At 42.7% G+C, this 18,667-nt stretch overlaps 7 protein-coding genes and 2 non-coding genes across 9 annotated transcripts; 5 read left to right on the top strand and 4 right to left on the bottom strand.

Annotated features, from left to right (window-relative positions):
- Window positions 1-23: 23 nt before the first annotated feature.
- Window positions 24-296, bottom strand: LSO2 (Lso2p; the record flags this gene model as incomplete). The annotated part of the gene is made up of 1 exon (XM_447628.1): window positions 24-296. One exon carries the CDS (start codon window positions 294-296, stop codon window positions 24-26), a length of 273 nt encoding a protein of 90 aa, XP_447628.1.
- Window positions 297-1,445: 1,149 nt separating this feature from the next.
- Window positions 1,446-5,147, top strand: PSD2 (phosphatidylserine decarboxylase 2; the record flags this gene model as incomplete). Its single annotated transcript, XM_447627.1, has 1 exon — window positions 1,446-5,147. The coding sequence occupies one exon, from the start codon at window positions 1,446-1,448 to the stop codon at window positions 5,145-5,147; it is 3,702 nt and encodes a 1,233-aa protein (XP_447627.1).
- Window positions 5,148-5,311: 164 nt separating this feature from the next.
- On the bottom strand, window positions 5,312-7,066 carry MSM1 (methionine--tRNA ligase MSM1; the record flags this gene model as incomplete). The annotated part of the gene is made up of 1 exon (XM_447626.1): window positions 5,312-7,066. The coding sequence occupies one exon, from the start codon at window positions 7,064-7,066 to the stop codon at window positions 5,312-5,314; it is 1,755 nt and encodes a 584-aa protein (XP_447626.1).
- Window positions 7,067-7,433: 367 nt separating this feature from the next.
- On the bottom strand, window positions 7,434-8,177 carry YIP1 (transporter YIP1; the record flags this gene model as incomplete). The annotated part of the gene is made up of 1 exon (XM_447625.1): window positions 7,434-8,177. One exon carries the CDS (start codon window positions 8,175-8,177, stop codon window positions 7,434-7,436), a length of 744 nt encoding a protein of 247 aa, XP_447625.1.
- Window positions 8,178-8,473: 296 nt separating this feature from the next.
- On the bottom strand, window positions 8,474-8,555 carry tS(AGA)6. Its single transcript has one exon. It is a non-coding gene; the product is annotated as a tRNA-Ser (tRNA).
- A 3,934-nt stretch (window positions 8,556-12,489) lies between these two features.
- On the top strand, window positions 12,490-12,562 carry tR(ACG)2. Its single transcript has one exon. It is a non-coding gene; the product is annotated as a tRNA-Arg (tRNA).
- A 590-nt stretch (window positions 12,563-13,152) lies between these two features.
- BUR6 (negative cofactor 2 transcription regulator complex subunit BUR6) lies at window positions 13,153-13,572 on the top strand (the record flags this gene model as incomplete). Its single annotated transcript, XM_447624.1, has 1 exon — window positions 13,153-13,572. One exon carries the CDS (start codon window positions 13,153-13,155, stop codon window positions 13,570-13,572), a length of 420 nt encoding a protein of 139 aa, XP_447624.1.
- Window positions 13,573-14,519: 947 nt separating this feature from the next.
- DUR3 lies at window positions 14,520-16,199 on the top strand (the record flags this gene model as incomplete). The annotated part of the gene is made up of 1 exon (XM_447623.1): window positions 14,520-16,199. One exon carries the CDS (start codon window positions 14,520-14,522, stop codon window positions 16,197-16,199), a length of 1,680 nt encoding a protein of 559 aa, XP_447623.1.
- An 862-nt stretch (window positions 16,200-17,061) lies between these two features.
- On the top strand, window positions 17,062-18,615 carry GVI51_I08437 (uncharacterized protein; the record flags this gene model as incomplete). The annotated part of the gene is made up of 1 exon (XM_447622.1): window positions 17,062-18,615. The coding sequence occupies one exon, from the start codon at window positions 17,062-17,064 to the stop codon at window positions 18,613-18,615; it is 1,554 nt and encodes a 517-aa protein (XP_447622.1).
- Between the last annotated feature and the right edge of the window lie 52 nt (window positions 18,616-18,667).

The following is an 18,667-nucleotide window of genomic DNA, read 5'->3' as shown; positions in this document are numbered from 1 at the left end:
GGTCTCAAAACTGGTTCAGCGTTTTATTTCTTCTTACCCTTTCCACCTTTTCCGAGGCTGGCTTCTTCCTCAGCCAGTAGTGCCTCTCTTTCTTTCTTTGCTCTAAGCTTTTCTTGTTTTTTCTGCTCTTCTAGCAATTTCTTTGGGTTTTCCTTGCGGGAACCTTGCTCCCATTTAGCTGCCTCTTCAGCTTCTTGGGCCGCCAGTTCAGCTTGGTGCTTATGGTACGCTTGCTCTCTTTTCCTCGCTTGTCCAGCGGCTTTCTTCGCAGCAGATTCTGAAAATCTCTTACCCATTGTGTGTTCTCGTTGTCAGTTGTGGTATGTTTGTACAGTCAATGGCAGTTATGAATGCTCATCTCATCTCTTATTAGATTTTTTTCTCTTGCTGTACAAGAGAACCAATCCAGTTTAGAAGGGGGGGGTGAGTTCGAAAAAGTTCGTATCGTAAGAGTTGGGAGTGCCAAATCAGCTTGCAACTGCGAAGTGTTGAATTCCCAATTGAAAACACCTTTCTGACCCTATCGAAAATCGTTTCTACGTCAGACAGAAACTTTAACTATAGATGTCAATTACACAAATATAATTCTTCTGGAAAAAAAAAGAGGAGTATGCGCTATGCTGAGTACTAGTGGACCTGTTCCGCCATATGGACTAGACTGATCTACACATTCCGCAAGGGAGTTTTTCCGATAATATTACTTAACGCCCAGAGATCTAATTACTTTCCTAATCGGGGAGCTGTTAATATACTATTTAATTAATGGGAAGAAAAAAGTAAATTAGCCGACAACAGTACAGAAGCCATCGCTTGGGGGGGGTCCCTCTCCCCGTATTACCGTTTTGGGGAACATCCGTGCCACTGTAAATTAGCCACTAACGTAGCAAGGAGGAAACGGTGAGAAAAACTGTGAGATCCAGGTCTAGGAGAATGGGGGAGGGACAGGCTAGAGAGAGAAACACCCGCAGAAGGCACGGCGATGCATGGAACGGCACACGGCATCGCTGTAGAAAGGGGGGGAAAAGAGGAGCCAAGAAGATGCCGGACCCTTTTTGAGAGATCATAACTTTCGAAGCTTTACAAGAAATTCGAAGCTTGGCCGAGATCTCAAAATGCTTAGAAACTGGCGTACAGGTGAAGGGGCTGGAGGAACAACAAGTGGTCTGGTTACAAGTTTTCCAGCTGGAAAAAAACGAAAGCGTAAATCACCCAGCAGAATATTGAACATTGTCTAGCGTAAAGCACATCAGGCCGGAAACTAGGCTGAGGGACGGGTTGGATCACAAAGCAGCGCTATATATAAGTTCTGAACTTTTGGGTAATGGGGTATTTGAGACATTTGTGAGAAAGTGTAGTGTGAAACGTGTTGAAAAAGAGGTGTTAAAAAGGAGGCTAGAGCAGTCAATGTATAAGCTTGTAAGTATAGAGAACCAATAATGAGGCTGATGGGTATTGGGAAGAGGAAGAGGAGAGGTGAGAAGGAGGACCGGATGCGTAATGGGTTGTTCTTGGAGGTCCACCTTGTTGGCACTAAGAAGATAGAGCTTTTCCAGCGATTCCAGTGTTGTCCCACCTGTTTTGTGACCACTAATACATTTTTTGTGAAAAGGTCATCGCGGCTGAAGAATTCCAATACCAGGTGGAACCAGATAGTAAAGTTGAAGCTGCCGGCCAGGCCAGTGTCGCCGTATGTAGACTTGGTTGTTTACGATTGCATTTCTTCTAAACATTCTCACGGAGTGAATGATGAAAGTGATTTGAATAGTGGTTCCGAGGTGGAAAATAAGAGAAAGAGAGGTTACTCTTCGAGTTCTGCGCTGACGCCATACTCAAGAACAAACCTCAGTGTTAGCGGTGAAAGCATTTCTGATGCATCGATATATGGAAACTCAACAGCGGAAGGAACCAGGTCGAACGTAACGTCCAAAAACTTGCCATACTTGACAATTGACAATAACAAAAGCTCTACAACAGCACATAGACATTCTAGATCTTTCGGAAATTTGAGTCTACAGAGACTTAGTATCCCAAGTCCAAGTGTGAGTTCTTCTCCCAGTGGTTATAGTCCATCAGGGCAAAAGCGAAATTTCACGTCTGATAGTAATAATCAAGGTAGCTTGGGCACAAGGAATAAGTCTTCCTATCTCTACGTTGGTGAAACTAGAGTTTCTCTGACTGACATATTCAAAGTAAAAGATACAGCTACTGGATACAATTTCTTTCAACCTCCGCAATGGTTCCCGCTTTATGATAAGAAAAGACAAAAATCAGATGATTTTGGTAAAGAACAAATCATTGGAGAGATCCAAGTGGGATTTCGGTTGAAGTGTAATAACAGAAGCCATTCAATTGTACAGGAATTTAACGAATGGAACAAATACCTGCATGAGAATAAGAAAAGTAACCTTGATTTAAGAAATGTTTACAGTTCATCAGCTTATCTGGATGATGAAAACGAAGATCTTTTATCAATGAAGGACCCCGATGCTAGAGACTTGTGTGACGAGTTTATCGAAGAAAACATTAACCTTGATGAAGAGCAAGTGGTCATGGATGAAGATGATGATGATGAACTTGAAGATGATGTATTGGCTATACCCAATGAATTGATTGAACCACTTGGTCTTTTGCATCTAAGTTCTAATAACTCTGATGATTCAACAAGCCCCGATGCATCTGGCAAAAATGATAGTGATCCAAGTAACGATGCATTTGATGAATTAGAAAACGGTTATGAAGATGACGTTGAATCATTTTCAGATGAACTAAAAGATATCGACTATTTTCCAGATGAGCCATTAATATCTGAAAATTTGGAAAATTCAAGTATCTTGACTATACCGACAATGGTGACAGCTCTAGATGAATACGAAGTTGTCCTGCCCAGTAGTGATGAAGTTATGACCTTGGATGATGTCATAGCATCTAGAAACAGCTCACCGGACACGCCTACAGATGGTTTATCCAGGATTAAGAGCGGAAGTCCACATATCAGATCTACTGGTTCTTTTAAGGATGATAGAAATGAAGAATCTGAAAATAGTTCAGATCTGAACAGTACAATTTTGAAAATGAACAGAAAGAAATTATTTCCAATGCTGAAAAGGAAGAGAACAAGAGCTAACTACTCTTCGTTCTCTAACTATTATGAGACACTGCTAAGTAGAAAATTTCAGCTCTCAAAGAGAGAACATGCACTTGGTGTAATGTTTGTGCATTTTGAGTCCATAGAAGGTTTGCCAGAATTAAAGAATAAGATATCTAAAACATACTACGCAATGGATCCATTTATTATTATGACATTTGGTCGGAGAGTGTTTAAAACTTCGTGGAGAAAGCACACGTTAAACCCTGTGTTTGATGAACGCGCTGCTTTCGAAATTTATCCAAACGAAAAGCATTACGATATACATCTAAGTGTTATGGACAAAGATTCTTTTTCATATAATGATATGATAGCTAAGTATGAATTAACACTGCAAGAAGTAATGCAGAAACAAACTCCAGATCATGATTGGAAGGTTATTGAAATTCCTCTAAAATTGACATTACGAGATTCTGAAAATTTTGATTCTCCAGTTTTAAGATTAGGAATTAGATATGTACCCTATTCGCATTTGAAGAGTTATTTCTGGAAAAGGGCTGTATCTCTTTCTACAGATAGAGAGACTTTTGACCTCGTTCAAACCCTGTTATTTTTGCAAAGATTAGGCTCTTTTTCCGAGTTTGATGTCTTGGAGTTTTTTTCTTATTACAAAAAATTGCCCTGGAGTGGAGAAACATTAACACAGGATGAACTAGTGAATGGGCTTCAACAATGGACAAAATCAGGAGATTTTAAAAATATCTGGAAGTGTCCATCCTGTTTTAGATCATTTCGCCCTTCTAATAATGATATGAATTCAAAATTAATACTGGAAAATGATTTGATAACCCATTTTGCTCTTTGTAGTTTCAAAAAATGTGGAAAAGTTCTAAAGCCATCATATGTTTCATCTCAATTTGCTTCCAAAAGGTGGTTCAGTAAGTTATTGATTAAGCTAACTTATGGTAAGTATGCAGTTGGGTCAAATAATGCCAATATTTTAGTACAGGACAGAGATACTGGTATTGTTTTGGAAGAAAAGATAAGTGCACATGTAAAGGTGGGTATGAGAATAATATATAATGGGAAAGGTAAAGAATCAAAAAAGTTTAAAACGCTATTGAAAACGCTATCCGTGAGACAAGGCAAAAAATTTGATAATCCCTTATCCGCTAAACAAATTGACTCCTTCATTAAATTTCATGACTTGGATATGAGTCAGTGTGAACCTACAGAATATCGTACCTTTAATGAATTTTTTTACCGGAAGCTAAAACCAGGGAGTAGGCCACCTGAAGGTGATACTTCTGAGGTGATGGTTTCGGCAGCAGATTCTAGATGTACTGTTTATTCTACTATTCAAAAATCTAAAGAAATCTGGATCAAAGGAAGTAAGTTCAGCTTGAATAGATTAACAGGTGGTTATCGTCCAGAAATCTTTAACGATTCTTCATGCAGCATAGCAATTTTTAGATTGGCACCGCAAGACTATCATAGGATACATTGTCCTGTAGATGGTGTGGTTGGAAAGCCTATATTTATTAAAGGAGAATATTACACAGTTAATCCAATGGCTGTCAGAAGTGAATTAGACGTCTTTGGTGAAAATGTAAGAGTTATTGTACCAATAGAAACTAAGGAGTTTGGTCCTTTATTATATATTGCAGTCGGTGCTATGATGGTCGGGTCAATAATTTTAACGTGTCAAGAAGGTGATTTTAAGAGACGAGGTGACGAAATGGGCTATTTCAAGTTTGGAGGCTCGACAGTAATATTGGTTATGCAATCGAAGAAGTTAATATTTGATTCTGATCTAGTTAGCAACTCTTTAGAGGGCATAGAAACTTTGGTTAAAGTTGGGATGAGCATTGGACATACTCCTAATATTAAAGAAATAAAAAGAAGAAAAGTGAAACCCACGGATGAAAAGCAAATAGAAAAAATTAAGAGAAGTATATCAGTAGCCGAACATAAAGCTGAAAATGCTGGCAATATTCCCTGGCAGATGCAGCTTCTCGAGAAAGATATCAGAGAAGGTAATTTATGGGGAACCGACACTTGATAGATATTTAATAATTAATATGCATATATATATAAAAATAATGATTATATTCGATTGGTCATACCTTTATCAATAGATATCATACGTATGTCAAACAGGGTCTTGTCAAAGGCGATGCAATTTTATTTACAAGATTTTACGGCGATATAATGCAGGGGTGGCATTTACTCGATACCTATTAAGCCTAGAACTCTAGCAATGGGAACTGGGCGATTTTTTATATTGGCCTCTACAGCATAAGATTGGTCATGACCAATATTAGCATAGTCAATTGTTCGCCTTTCTTGGTCAACTTTTAAGTGATCCAGTAATTTGTGAGACAGCTGCGGAATTATTGGCTGGGTTAAAATTGCCAATACTCTTGATATATCAGCACACAAAAATATTATAATATCCTGTTGTTCTCCAAGTTTTTTCCATGGCTCGGCATACTGAAATAATGAATTGGTACTGTTGATGATTTTCCATATGTCTTTTATTAGAAGATTGTATTGAAATTTTTCGTAGTATTTTCCAGCATTTAGTATTAGTTGGTCGACATCTTGAATCAACGATCTGGCTTGTATTATCATGTCATTATCTATGTATATTTTTTCAAAATCAGCCAAAACTTCTTCGGAGTTCCTTGCATATTTATGCACTGATCTTTCAATATTAAATTTTGCTCCACAACATCTATTGATTAAGTTGCCCCATTTTGAAACAAATAGCTCGGTTGTTGCAAACAATTTCTCTTCTTGAAAATCACCATCTTCTTCTACTTTTGAGTTTTCCATCAAAAACCATCTCACCATATCAGTTCCATAATGAGAAGATATTTTCATTGGTTCAACAACGTTACCAAGACTCTTGGACATCTTGAAACCATTACACAGCCAATGAGAATGAACGACTATTTGTTTTGGTAAGGGTAAGTTTGCAGCTAAGAGAAAACTCGGCCAGAAGATTATGTGAAATTTCTCGATATCTTTACCAATAACATGTACAGTATCTTTCCAAACATTAGTAGGTTGGTAAACTGTTATATCTGAATTTCCCAATATGTGGTTACTGAGAGCTCTTTTATTTTGTTTCACTGCCTCAATACCTCCAATCGAAGAGATATAATTACATAAGGCGTCAAACCACACGTAAACCTTCTGTGATGGGTCGTTGGGTACCTCAATCCCCCACTGTAACCTTGTCGCAGGTCTTGATATTGAAATATCTTTAGTAATGTTTGGGTCATTCTTTAAGTCTCTTAGAATTTGGTCTCTCTTAGAAGGTGGGTGCACAAAATCTGGAAACTCAGTTATGTGGTTAATAAGCTTTTCCTTGAAACTTGACAACTTAAAGTAGTAGTTCTCTTCGCTTTGATGGATGACTTCGTTAAGTGACTCTGTATTAATGTATTTATTTGGGTTGTTGGGATCCTTTATAACTTTAGATGATGGGTAAAACGTCTCATCTGATATTGAATACCAGCCTTCATGTTTGCCTTTGTAGATATATCCGTTCTCTAGGCATAAATTCCACAGTAGTTTAACATTTTCGATGTGATCTGGATCAGTTGTCCTTATGAACCTGGTGTAAGAGATATCATAGGTCTTATCTAGTTCGACAAATTCAGGGTACAATTTGTCAACGAACGCTTTGGGACTTTCGCAATTGTTCTTCTCTGCAGCCAACTGAATCTTTAGGCCATGCTCATCTGTGCCGGTTGTGAACAAGGCAGCAGAGTCGCCATTAAGCACCTGCCATCTGTGGTAGATATCACAAAGTAAGCTCGAGTACAGGTGGCCCAGGTGTGGTTTAGCGTTAGGGTAGAATATGGGCGTGGTGACATGGCTCTGTACTGCAGTTGTATGTGCTAGCCTCGTGTTGATGGGGAGTAACCAAGGCCTGAGAGACCGGCTGGTCCTAAGTATTGATCCATTCATTGGATACTAGAATTGGGTTATATTGTGTTGGTTGTGTGCGTGTGTTATTATTATTTATGTTTCTATGCCATTGACTTTTTTTTATTAAGGGACTTCGAGAATTTTATGTTTTTGGAATGTGTCAATCACCTACGTTTTGGTTGAGTGTAGGCTACAGTAACATGATATGACATTGAGAAACTCAACATAAACAAAAATATTGTGAATGATATGAATCAAGTATGTACGATATAGTTAAAAGAATTCTAGTGAGTAATCGTTATTTTTTTATTATCTATATACCTGATTCTCTATATGTAAATGCTTTGCTAACGCTTTCGAGACGTAAATAGTAGAGGGTTTATCATAAAAGGGCACCAGACCCAGATCAAACGAAGATAGCCATTAATGCGAAGACGCTGTAGAAAATCAGTAGTGGGTATGCTATCAAAGTTCTTGCGTTTTGTAGTTGTAGCAGGTTATTTAGGAAACCAGAAGAGGACCAGGTACTCCATATCACGAACAAAGCACCGGTTAGATGCCCTATTCTGTTATCCAGGGAGTGGAATACACCGATGAAAGATAGGAAACACAGTGGTAAGAAACAGTAGCCCAGGATGGAAGCTGTGTTGAAGAAATGTAGTGAGGAAGGCTGTTGTTGTTGTGAGCTGGATGTGGCCATTTGTTTTGATAGTGTGTGTAAAGAGATTGTACCGAACAAAGCTACCCCGTAGATGTAACCGAAGTGGACCTTACCAGCCATCAGTAAAAATAGACCAAATAGCATGAAGAATATAACTGGGCCTGCCAAGTCTGAATCATTTAGAATCTCATGTGACAGCATGGCGCTAGACATGGTAGGTCTCAAGACGTACATTGTCTTCTTGAAGATGTGATCAAAGTTAATACCTATCTCTTCCAATAGTGGAGGCTCGTGTGGATAACCCTTTGTGGAAAGTGCATTAAACAACCCAGCAGGAAGCGGGTCAGGTGCTACACCCATAGCATTGGAATCACCGCTGTTATTGCCACCAGATTGGAAAGACATAGAACCCTGAGGGAAATTGAATTGACTGGATGGCTGGTAGAAACCTGAAGAGGTATTCATATCATTTCCTTGGAAGTAACTCATTGTTACACTTTCAGAAGCTATTGATCGATTTGTTTAATTCAAGTAAAAGAAGGAAAAGACTTAGTTTGCAAGTATTCAAATACTATTATGTCAACGGTCCACAGATATCGAAGTACCACTCATACCAATTGCAGTTAATAAGTCCTAACCAAAATGTATTTGGCATAGGTGCTTCTCGCTATAATTGATGGGGGCCCACAACACTGAGAGAGAGAAAGAGAGACAGTCAGAACGGACCACGTCGTTAATGGGGATGTACGTAGTGCAAAAAGAAATAATTTAAAAAAAAAAAGTAACGACAACTGCAGGATTCGAACCTGCGCGGGCAGAGCCCAAAAGATTTCTAATCTTTCGCCTTAACCACTCGGCCAAGTTGCCAGAACATTAGATGAGAGGGTTAGCTGAAAACCGGCTAGTTATATTTAATGTCAAAAAATTTCACCTGAGTAACAATACACGAACTTACTATCTTACGCTGTTACTTGACAGGTGGTGTGATATTTGCAAAACGACGTCCAGCAGTGTGGGACCATCCTTGGGTTGTCAGACAAATGCAATGACATATCGTTGGCTAGGTACAAAAGTATGCTTTACTATTGGACAATACGAGAGAGAGAAAGAGAGAAAGAGAGAAAGAGAGAGAGAGAAAGAGAGAGAGAGAAAGAGAGAAAGAGAATAATACCAAAATGGTGTGATTTACCATAAGAGTCGTCTTGTCAGTTGTGTACAGGACGGTCTTTCAAGTCATAATGTCTTTACCATCCCAACACACTGAAAATTTTGCCGTGCTCAATTGTTTTGCAAATCTTTACTAGAACGGACTGCCAAAATAATATACAAGGAGTTGGAACATAAAATTAAAAGTGGTAAAAAGAAAAAATGCAATTTATTATGGAATATTATTACACAACATGAATATAGAAAAAAAAAGGGAAGTTCGTAAACGTCTATAAAATAATTTCTATAACAAAATTTGTACTGAGACTTTCAAGAGAGCAAAAGGAAAATCAAACCTCCTGAGGGTCTTTTGACCCCATGTTCATTGACAAACTTGAGTACTCTTGCCAGTCATGTTTCCCTTTCCCAACTAATAAATCAATTCATACCAACGAATAGGCTAAAAAAAACTCGTTGAAGACTTTACCTTCATGTGTAAAAACGATAGGATAAACACCTATGCCAATCATGCTAACTGTATTTTGCTTTGCTACTGGACGAAAGAAAAACCACAATTAGAACAAAAGGATAGATATTGAAAATTTTTATGATACTGGAGCCTTCCCTCGGACAGTGACATATACTTTTTAATTCCTTTCTAACAGTCAACCCTTTTTCCATATCAAAAGACCCACCCTTCAAATTTCCACGCTTTTCAAAATCCCCATAGAGAGATCATTTCCAGGTTTAAGCTTTCTTTGTACTTCCATTCCATCCGAGTATATCACCATTCGTCCCAAACCTTTCCTCCAAGGGTATAAAGGAAAGTCACGACCAAGTAAACGGAACGATACGCTCTATTGCCCAGTAAGAATAGTAGACCGCAAAGAAAACAAAGTAGATAGAAACATCGACAGGGAAGAGAAAAAACTATCAAAGGGCGGAGTCATCCAATAAAAAAAAAAAGGCCACGACCAAATGAAGACTGCTCTGAAAGAAAAAAAGGTTAATATCAAGTTAGAAGGATTAAAAAACAGCCCCATGCCATAGTAAAATTTCAAAAATCCAACGTTTTCAAAAGGGTATTTTTTCTTGACTGTGTACGTCAAAAAAATACCCGCACATAAAAGTAAAGTATAATTTTTCTTAGACACTCCATTGGTAAGAAATAATTTCCACTGCTTATTGGTATTCGAGTCGCATAAAGTAGAGTCCATTGAAGTTTATTATAAACAGATGATTTTTCTTCCGAAACTTGAGTTCTTCAGTACTAATTTTTTTTGCGGGAAACCCGGAAAGAGAAAACTACCAGCTTCATAAATGGTACTCATGTTTCCTCTTCAACCGAGTTTTCCACTAAAAAGTGACCGAAAGTGGGAGTCATAAGACAACTCTTGTTCGATGGTCCTCTTCGGGCAAGAGCAAGAAACAAGAGAAAGATCAAGTAATTTGATTAGAATGGGTCCTTTATATATTCCATCCCGGATGTGGACACATATCCAATTTTTTCTTGACTGATAATTTCTCAAGGCTTGTTTGATAGCTGTTTTGTCCTTTGTGGGAACTTTCGTACCATCCCGGCTTAATTGTATTGGTACTGTTTTACTTGCGGGTGGGAAAAGTGGTACGAGAATTGCTGCGGCGAGTGTCAAAATAGGGAACTTCCTCCGGTCTCAACAGAAAGTGTCACAACGAAGAACTGCCCGGAGGACTACTGTTCTGGATAAACTGAGACTGGCGAATGACTGTGCGCACTAAAGGCAGCCCTTCCCTACGCCGGTTTTGTGCGTCTCTCTCGACCCGACTGCGACCGGGCTGCAGGTTGCACTCTGTACGTATGTTTTTTGTGAGCTGAGCTTCAATTTCCGGTGGAGAGGGGGGATGTTCCGCTTCTGCTGTAGAGTGCTTTTCCTTCCTCTCAACGGAAAAACTAGATGAAGCACCAACGTGTTAATTACTTGTCTAATATTTATCATTTGTCTTCATCCCCTTCGTTGCATTCTGTGGAGGGGGAGGGAAAAGGAGAGGGTGCACCTATCAAAAGGAGGTAGTGGGACCAAAAGGGAATGGTGTGGCTGCTCTCCCCTCTCAGTATATTTGCACGGGGTTTTCTTACAATTTGTTTAACGCAATATAACTCGCGAGTGGCACTACTCATATGAAATGAAGTAGATAATTGCGCAGCCCGCGGCAAGAGACTAGCGAAGAAGTCAGAGCTAGTCTCTTGCTATGAAAGTAGCGCACCCGGAATAACTCGCTACCCTTCCCTCCCATGACGTGTGTTCACAATCAACAGAATGCTATATTTCCTATTGAATAAGAGAACAGACTTGCCCATCTCCAGTACCGTCTGTGTATGCTAGTGCTTTATACGTATAGGGTGGGTACAACACTACAAACGCCGTTCTTATCTCCAACTTCCACGCCGATCCTTGGGATTTACTAAAATTCTGTGACAGTTATCTTTGCTTATCCAGCCCTGCAGCTTTGCCCCGAGGCTTGTCTTTGTACTGGATTTACATTTGTCGCAGATAGCACAGGCCCAGACTGGCAGTAATGGTATGGTAATAGCTAGGGAGTCCAACGTTATCGATGACATCTGCGTTTGTGCACTGTGCACTCTACGTTTACTCACAATTTCTGGGTTGAGAGATACGTATGGAACTCTTATACGAGCTTTCACAAGGGCATGCACTTGTAACGAGCCCAGTGCAGTGGAAGGGAAATAACACGTCCCACCGGGGACATTGGCTATAACACCGACTATATAAAGACGACCTTTCTTCCATCCCGTTGCAAAACAAAGATGGTAGTGCTGGCAACCCCCCCACTCTTGTGCTCCATGAATCTTTTCCCTAGATGCAGTGTGTAAGACGGCAAACCACCATATGCAAGCCCACCCCACTCAGTGAAGATGAAACACCGCTCGAAACGTATTTCCGATGCCCACACCCATAGAGATGCAGATATATAGGGAGGGAGAGAGACAGTCTCAGCCATCGTGTGCTTGGGGTGCTTTTTCGTCTAAATCACTGACCATCCCACGCTACCAGTTCTATTCTGGGTAAAATACAAATACAACTACGAGTGCTTTTGCGCGTGCGCGTTGTGTTGTGTTTTCTACGTACTCTGTGTCTTCAATGCTTTTTTTCCCACGCTTTCTGATGCAACAATTAGCCATGAAACTCCGAATATACGATGCTCTCAACAATGCGATGACTTCGTACACTACACTAAATGCAAGTAGATGATATAAGACGCACGGGCCATTGACTCATAGGCGTCTTGTTATTGAAAAAAAAAACAAAGCACCCGAACGACCGCACTTTAACGCTTCAACGTCCATCGTTTAAAGCATTGAAAAAATACACCGAGCTCAACAAAGTTCGCATTATCTTCAAACTACCAACTATTAATGAAGAGAGTGATCTATAGAGAGACAATATAATCTTGAATTCAATTGACAAATAATAACAATTGCAAACGTACCCAAATTGAATACACTGTATTGCGTAGACCCCCCTCCCCACTCCACCGCACAGGCGCAATTTCAAAGCGAGCGTCGAAGGAAAGCTTTATATCAGTTTGTACGGACATGTAATGATTTCACAGATTATAGTCTGCCCACCGACGATGGAACTCTAACGAATTCTTGTTCCTCGTGGCCCAATGGTCACGGCGTCTGGCTACGAACCAGAAGATTCCAGGTTCGAGTCCTGGCGGGGAAGAATATTTTTTTGGGTTGCTAACACCAACAATCCAATTTTTTTTTCTTGGTAATTGGCCCAGCACACACACACATGGGGGACAGCTGTACCTTTCAAGAGTATAAACAGTTCTATGTAGCACAAACTGGGCATCCTGCTTCTAGTAGTATCGAAGAAGAGTTAGTCCGGGTAAGACTTAACTAGCAAAAGCCCTTTTTCGAGGAGGGCGAGGAGTGGAGGGCAGATGGCCAGCAAACTTCCCCGTCACACCGTATGTTCTGGCTGCAACACGCTGTATCACCTTGTACAAGTAGATGGGATGGGAAGGGGAAAAAAATTTCTACGCAAAACAGAAAAGCTCGATAGATTTTTTGTCTTATTTAAACAATTTGGATAATCGGGTTGTGGAACAAATCCCAATAACTTGGAAGTGCGAAGCGCATTCTCCTCTTACCCAAAAGCCCACGCTAGCTTACTTTGTTTATACTTATTCCTTTATACGTTATAGGTTTTTGTAAGTGGTTTTAAGACAGGCGAACAAGGAAAGATACTTTGATACACACGTGATTTTTTTTTGTTATTAATTCATTGCGTACAGACTGAAGCAAAGCATGGATATCAAAGAGATAACGACGGGTGACAGTGAAGTGTATGGTACTGTTGGCACGGAGGTGGGAGCCAGTGTTGGTGCGAGTGCAGAGGTAAGTGCAGAGGCTAAGGATGAGACTACGGAGGTGTTTGAGAAGATAAAGACGCACTTCCCACCTGCGAAGGTGAAGAAGATAATGCAGTCGGACGAGGACATAGGTAAAGTATCGCAGGCGACACCCGTGATAACTGGCCGCTCGCTGGAGTTCTTCATGGCGTTGCTGGTCAAGAAGAGCGGGGACATGGCCAGACAGAGAGGCATGAAGAGGATCACCGCAGATGTGCTGAGAGACACAATACTCGAGGACGAGCGCTTCGACTTCCTGCGAGAGAGCATATGCGCCGGGTACAAGGGCTACAAAGAAGACGAAGAGAAAGAATAGGATATATATGTACTTTATACTAATGATTCCTTCACATGTAAAGATATAATGCACGAACGATCACGAGCCTTCAATTTGTTGTTTTGAAAACTTGGGATTTTCGCAAGAGCGGACATCACGTTTCGGTTCTCTTTCTGTGCCGTGTAAGGTATCAGGAGATAGCTGTCAAGTCTTTTTTTAGAAAAAAGGTTTTTCCCAGTAAGTGCATGTCTCATGGATGACTGCTAAATGCATTTTCTGGGGGTGACTTCTAATTGAATACTTTGCCTCGGCCGAGTACAGCCCCCCCCATAGGTCTGAGGAAGGTCCCTTACAGCCTAAGTCCTTAAACATCCTGTTGTCTCTCTGCGTGTGGGAGAGAGGGAAGTGCCGCAATTTCTGTAGGAGCACTCCAATTTTGACCCTACTCCCAGACAATACCGCACAGGGCCACTATATAATGCATAGAAAACGGTTATATAATGAGATCTGTATCCTCCTGCGGCTATCCTCTACCCAGAAGTAAGTGATTTGCTAGTTTTTCTTTCAATGGATCCCTCGCACACTGAGAAGAGCTTTCAGCTCTGCCAAGATTACCCTAACCTACAAATATTCCACAGCAACACCCGCACAAGCTCTTGTTGCTGTTGCTTTGGCTTTCCCGTTCCCAACACCCTCTTTCATTTCCTTTCTTTTTTCCAGAGATAAGCTCTTCAGTCTTTGAAGTAGCCCAGGTCCAAAACCTTGCCTGCGGGCTTTCTGCAGTAGTGATTCAACTATGATAGCGATGAGCTTTGCAAGAGTGAAAAAGTGAAAAATTGTGAAAAAAAAAAAATAATAATAAAATAAATGCTGCTAATCAACTTATACAATTGTATATAAGCTTCGTCTGATCTGTTGGTAATTGGCACTCAGAATTACTTCACAGCAGAACAGGACAAGCATAGATAACCACAAAAAAAAAAATAATGGGTCACTTGTCCATTCCTGCTGCTCACGCCATCATATGGCCTACATACGGTGTCTTACTGATCACTGCCTCGATGGTAGCGTACTGGAAGAGGGACTCCAAGACTTTCTTGTCCGCGAACGGTACCCAGAAGGCTATCCCGCTGGCTTTCAACTTCGTCGCCTCTGGGCTGGGTTGTGGTGTCCTGTCAACGTACCCACAGATTGCTAACCTGGACGGTCTGCACGGTCTGCTGGTCTACGCTCTGGCCGGTGGTCTGCCAATGTTTGTGTTTGCGTTCCTAGGACCACTTATCAGAAAGAAGACTCCCAGCGGGTTCGTTTTGACCGAGTGGGTCTTCCACAGATTCGGCTTGCTGTGTGGCTGGTACCTGAGTGCATGCACCATCCTGACTGTGTACTTGTTCCTGGTCAGCGAAGTGGCCTCCTTGAAGTACGCCATCGACACCCTGACCAACATCAACTCTCTGCCTGTCATCATCATTGAGTGTGTCGTGACTACCATCTACACATCCATCGGTGGTTTCCACATCTCTTTCATGACAGACTCCCTGCAGGTCAGCATTGTGTTCATCCTGCTGGTCATCGTCGCCGCGGCAATGGGTAGCCGTATCCACATCGACAGAGACTTGATCGGCCCATCGGGACTACTGAAGGGTAACAAGCTAGGTTGGCAATTGGTCTACATCCTAACAGTGGCCATCTTCACTAACGATTTCTTCATGAGTGGGTTCTGGCTAAGAACCTTCGCTTCAAGATCGAACAAGGACCTGCTCATCGGCTGTTCCTTGGCTTGTTTCATTCTAGTCACTTTCGTCACCGTGGTCGGTGTCACCGGTTTCATCGCCGTGTGGGCGGGCCTACTGCCAGCCAGAGACCAGGAGAACTCCGGTGCCGCGTTCTACCTGCTGCTAGCTCAACTGCCTTCCTGGATCATCGGCTTCACACTGGTCTTCGTCGCCGTGCTGTCCACATGTACCTTGGACTCCTTGCAGAGCGCCCTGGTCTCCACCATCTCCAACGATGTCTTCAGAAACAAGCTGCACATCATGCTTGTGCGTGGTATCGTGGTCGCCATCATGGTCCCCGTCGTTGTGGTCGGTTTAATCGCACAGGACGTGCTAAGTATCTACCTGATTGTCGACCTGCTGTCGTCCAGTGTCGTGCCAGTGCTAGTGGTGGGCCTGTGGGGCAAGCTGGACGAAATCTGGAGCGCCTGGGAAGTCATCGGAGGTGGCTGCGCTGGTATCCTCGGCGTGTGGATTTTCGGTACCGTGTACTACCACTCCGCTAAGGAAGGTGGCAGACTGCTGCTGATCTCCAACGGCCTGTACGCCGACGACTGGGGCGCCTTCGGCGCCTTCGTGGTGGCCCCAGGTGCCGGTCTAGTGTGCTCCGTGATTATCCTAGCCATCAGACTATCGCTGATGAAGCTGTACAAGAAGAACCCAGAGGGCAGATTCCACCGCACCTGCAACAAGCTGGGCCAGGTCACCGGCATCACCAGGCTGTACCACTTCGTAAACTACTGGGACAGCAGGCTGATCGACCGCTCCGCCACCGAGGAGCTGCCTTCCGACATCTCGCTGAGATCAGACGAGGAGGACAACAAGAAGAGCATGGAGAGCATCCGCGTCCATGAGCTATCGGAGAACAACACCAACGAGCACGACTCGTAAGCCTCCACCTACAATTTTATTCACTTCATTATACACGTCACAGTTATTTCTTTTGTTCTTTTAATTTAATACTTTCTATGATATTCATACATATAACCCCCCCAGTCTCTACAAACTATAATAATACTAATAATCGCTTAGCTACCCCCAACAAGCAGTCACATGATTACAGTAAGTGATATACGTCGGAGTTCTTAAGTACGACACATCAGCCCCCCATACCCCTCCAAACCCCCACCCCCGAAGAAAACTCCGCACGTCGTGGCTCAATCCCTGCATCAGTGATTTCTGCTGTGAAACGCGCAGGAGAAGCAAAATTGGGTATCCCGGTCCGTCAGAGCGTTCCGTTCGGCTGGGTGGGGGGATCCACAGAGACAGGCGCGGGGAAGGCGGAGAAGCTTAAAGTTCCGTTGGTTCTAATGCTGTCAAAACGCGATTCCCCTGCCCGGAGCACAGACGCGGGCGCACAGAATGTGGGGGGGCCAAGGACGAATGGAGAGGGAGTCTAGAACTCCTCGGAAATGGAAAAGACGTAGAGACAGCCGCAGGGAATGGGGCAAAGAGGACACGAAAACGGCATAGCGGAGACTGGCAGGACCTGGCAGGACTGGTGGGACCTGGCAGGACAATGGGCCTCACGTAGAGACATGCGTACAACCAGCAAGACTCGAGATCCCGGATCGGGAAAAGTAAGAGCTTCTCTGCTTTGGTTTCTGTGCGTATAGCCACGCTGTGAGACTTGGAGGGAGAAGAGGCTTTGTGAGGTGGCTGCCTTTCTCTCTCTCGAAAAACTTTCGACTATAAATAGCGGGATGCCGCCTGCTCGGCGGTAATTCCAAAGACCACAAGGACTGTAACGGCAATGAGTGTGCAAGGCGTTTCCCTTACGCGGAGCAATTCCTATAGGCGGTTGCTGACGCAGGACCAGATGGATTTACGGCAGAGCATAATGGTGGGGGATATAGCGGTGGTGGTGCCCGAGCGGCGGAGTCCCGAGCGGCGTAGTCCTGAGCGGCCTGAGCGGCCTGAGCGCCCCGAGAGGTCTGAGAGGTTTGAGCGGCATGAGCCCAGGCAGCGGTACGAGCGTGATCGGGAAAAGGTTCCGAGTCAGAATGTGCGGCGGGAGCCGCGGATTACGCGGAGTAAGACTATAAATGTGGGAAGCGACTCAGTGCGGAAGAAAGCGTTGCAGAACTCGCAGAAGCAGAATATGCTGAATGCGCCTGCGCATAAGAAAGTGCCACAGAATTACTACATGCAGCCACACTACCAACAACAACAACAGCAGATGAGACAGGCGTATCCGGCTATACAGCGGTCGAAATCGGTGACAGCTTCTAACATAGGGAAAACGTACTCGGATCGCGGGCGTGAGCACGGGCGTGAGCACGAGCGAGAGCACGAGCGTGAGCGCGACCGCCAACATGAATTATCGAGGAGACACAGCCATGTCTACAGAGCTCCACAGGTGGAGGATAGACGTGCTGTTGAGACTCCCACAGTGTCAGCGTACCAGTTGCAGAAGCAAAAGATGAAGCACAGCTTCAAGTTTGAGAACGGTGAAGTGTTCACGCCCAGAAGGGAGCTACAGGCTGCTAAGAACCCACAGGAGAAAATAAACCCATACGCTTACAAAGACAAATCCTCAGCATCTAGCATCCACAGCGATCTAAGCGATGACGAGGACGAATTCGACCTGAGTGTGGGCAGCATCAACTTTCAGAAAAGACCTGCTGTGAGCCCCATTAAAGCAAAACCAAAGGCAAAAGAACCGGTGGTCAAGGAGAAAAAGAAATTCGGCTCCTTTTTCAAAAGTATATGGAAGTCAAAATCTCTCTCCGATGCTGAACAGCCTCCAAAGAAATTGTTTATTGCAGAACCAAAAGTTGAACAAAAACCGGCAACCCAGCCACCGGAGATAAAAGTGAGTGAACCTGCGCCCAAGAAGAACCCCATCGATGAAATATATGATAGGTTGGTAGTACAGTGGGAAAAGGTCACTTTTATACCTCCTGATGAATTAGAGACTATCCGGTCTATATCATCTTCGGATAGGTCCTCTTTAATCAATTTTTACTTACCTAATTTGTCATCGACCTCGTTATCCTCCAATGGAAACTCTACAAGCTTTGCTAGTGCTGTGAGGAAAGATATGATGTCGACTATGAATAAGAAATTGAGATTCTCTAACGAGGTACTGCTAACCGATACATGGGCTCCCGAAGTCTACGAAAGAAGTAACGACTCCTTCTTAGACAACTTCATTGAGGTTGGTGGATCTACTTCATCTGGTAATGATAGTAGTGCTAACACAACGACTCAAAAACCTGAAATTAAACAGGAAATAAACGAGTTTAAAAAGAACGAAATGGTGGTTCATGAAAAAAGTGCCAAGTATACTCATATATACTGTTGAATTATCGTATTGATAAATTGATCACCAAATCAGAAAGACTTTCACGAAAATT

Source organism: Nakaseomyces glabratus, chromosome I, assembly GCF_010111755.1.
Source record: "Nakaseomyces glabratus chromosome I, complete sequence".
In the NCBI taxonomy this organism is placed as follows: Eukaryota; Fungi; Ascomycota; class Saccharomycetes; order Saccharomycetales; family Saccharomycetaceae; genus Nakaseomyces; species Nakaseomyces glabratus.
Note: the sequence above shows the minus strand (reverse complement) of the source record. Positions and strands in the feature narration are given on the sequence as shown.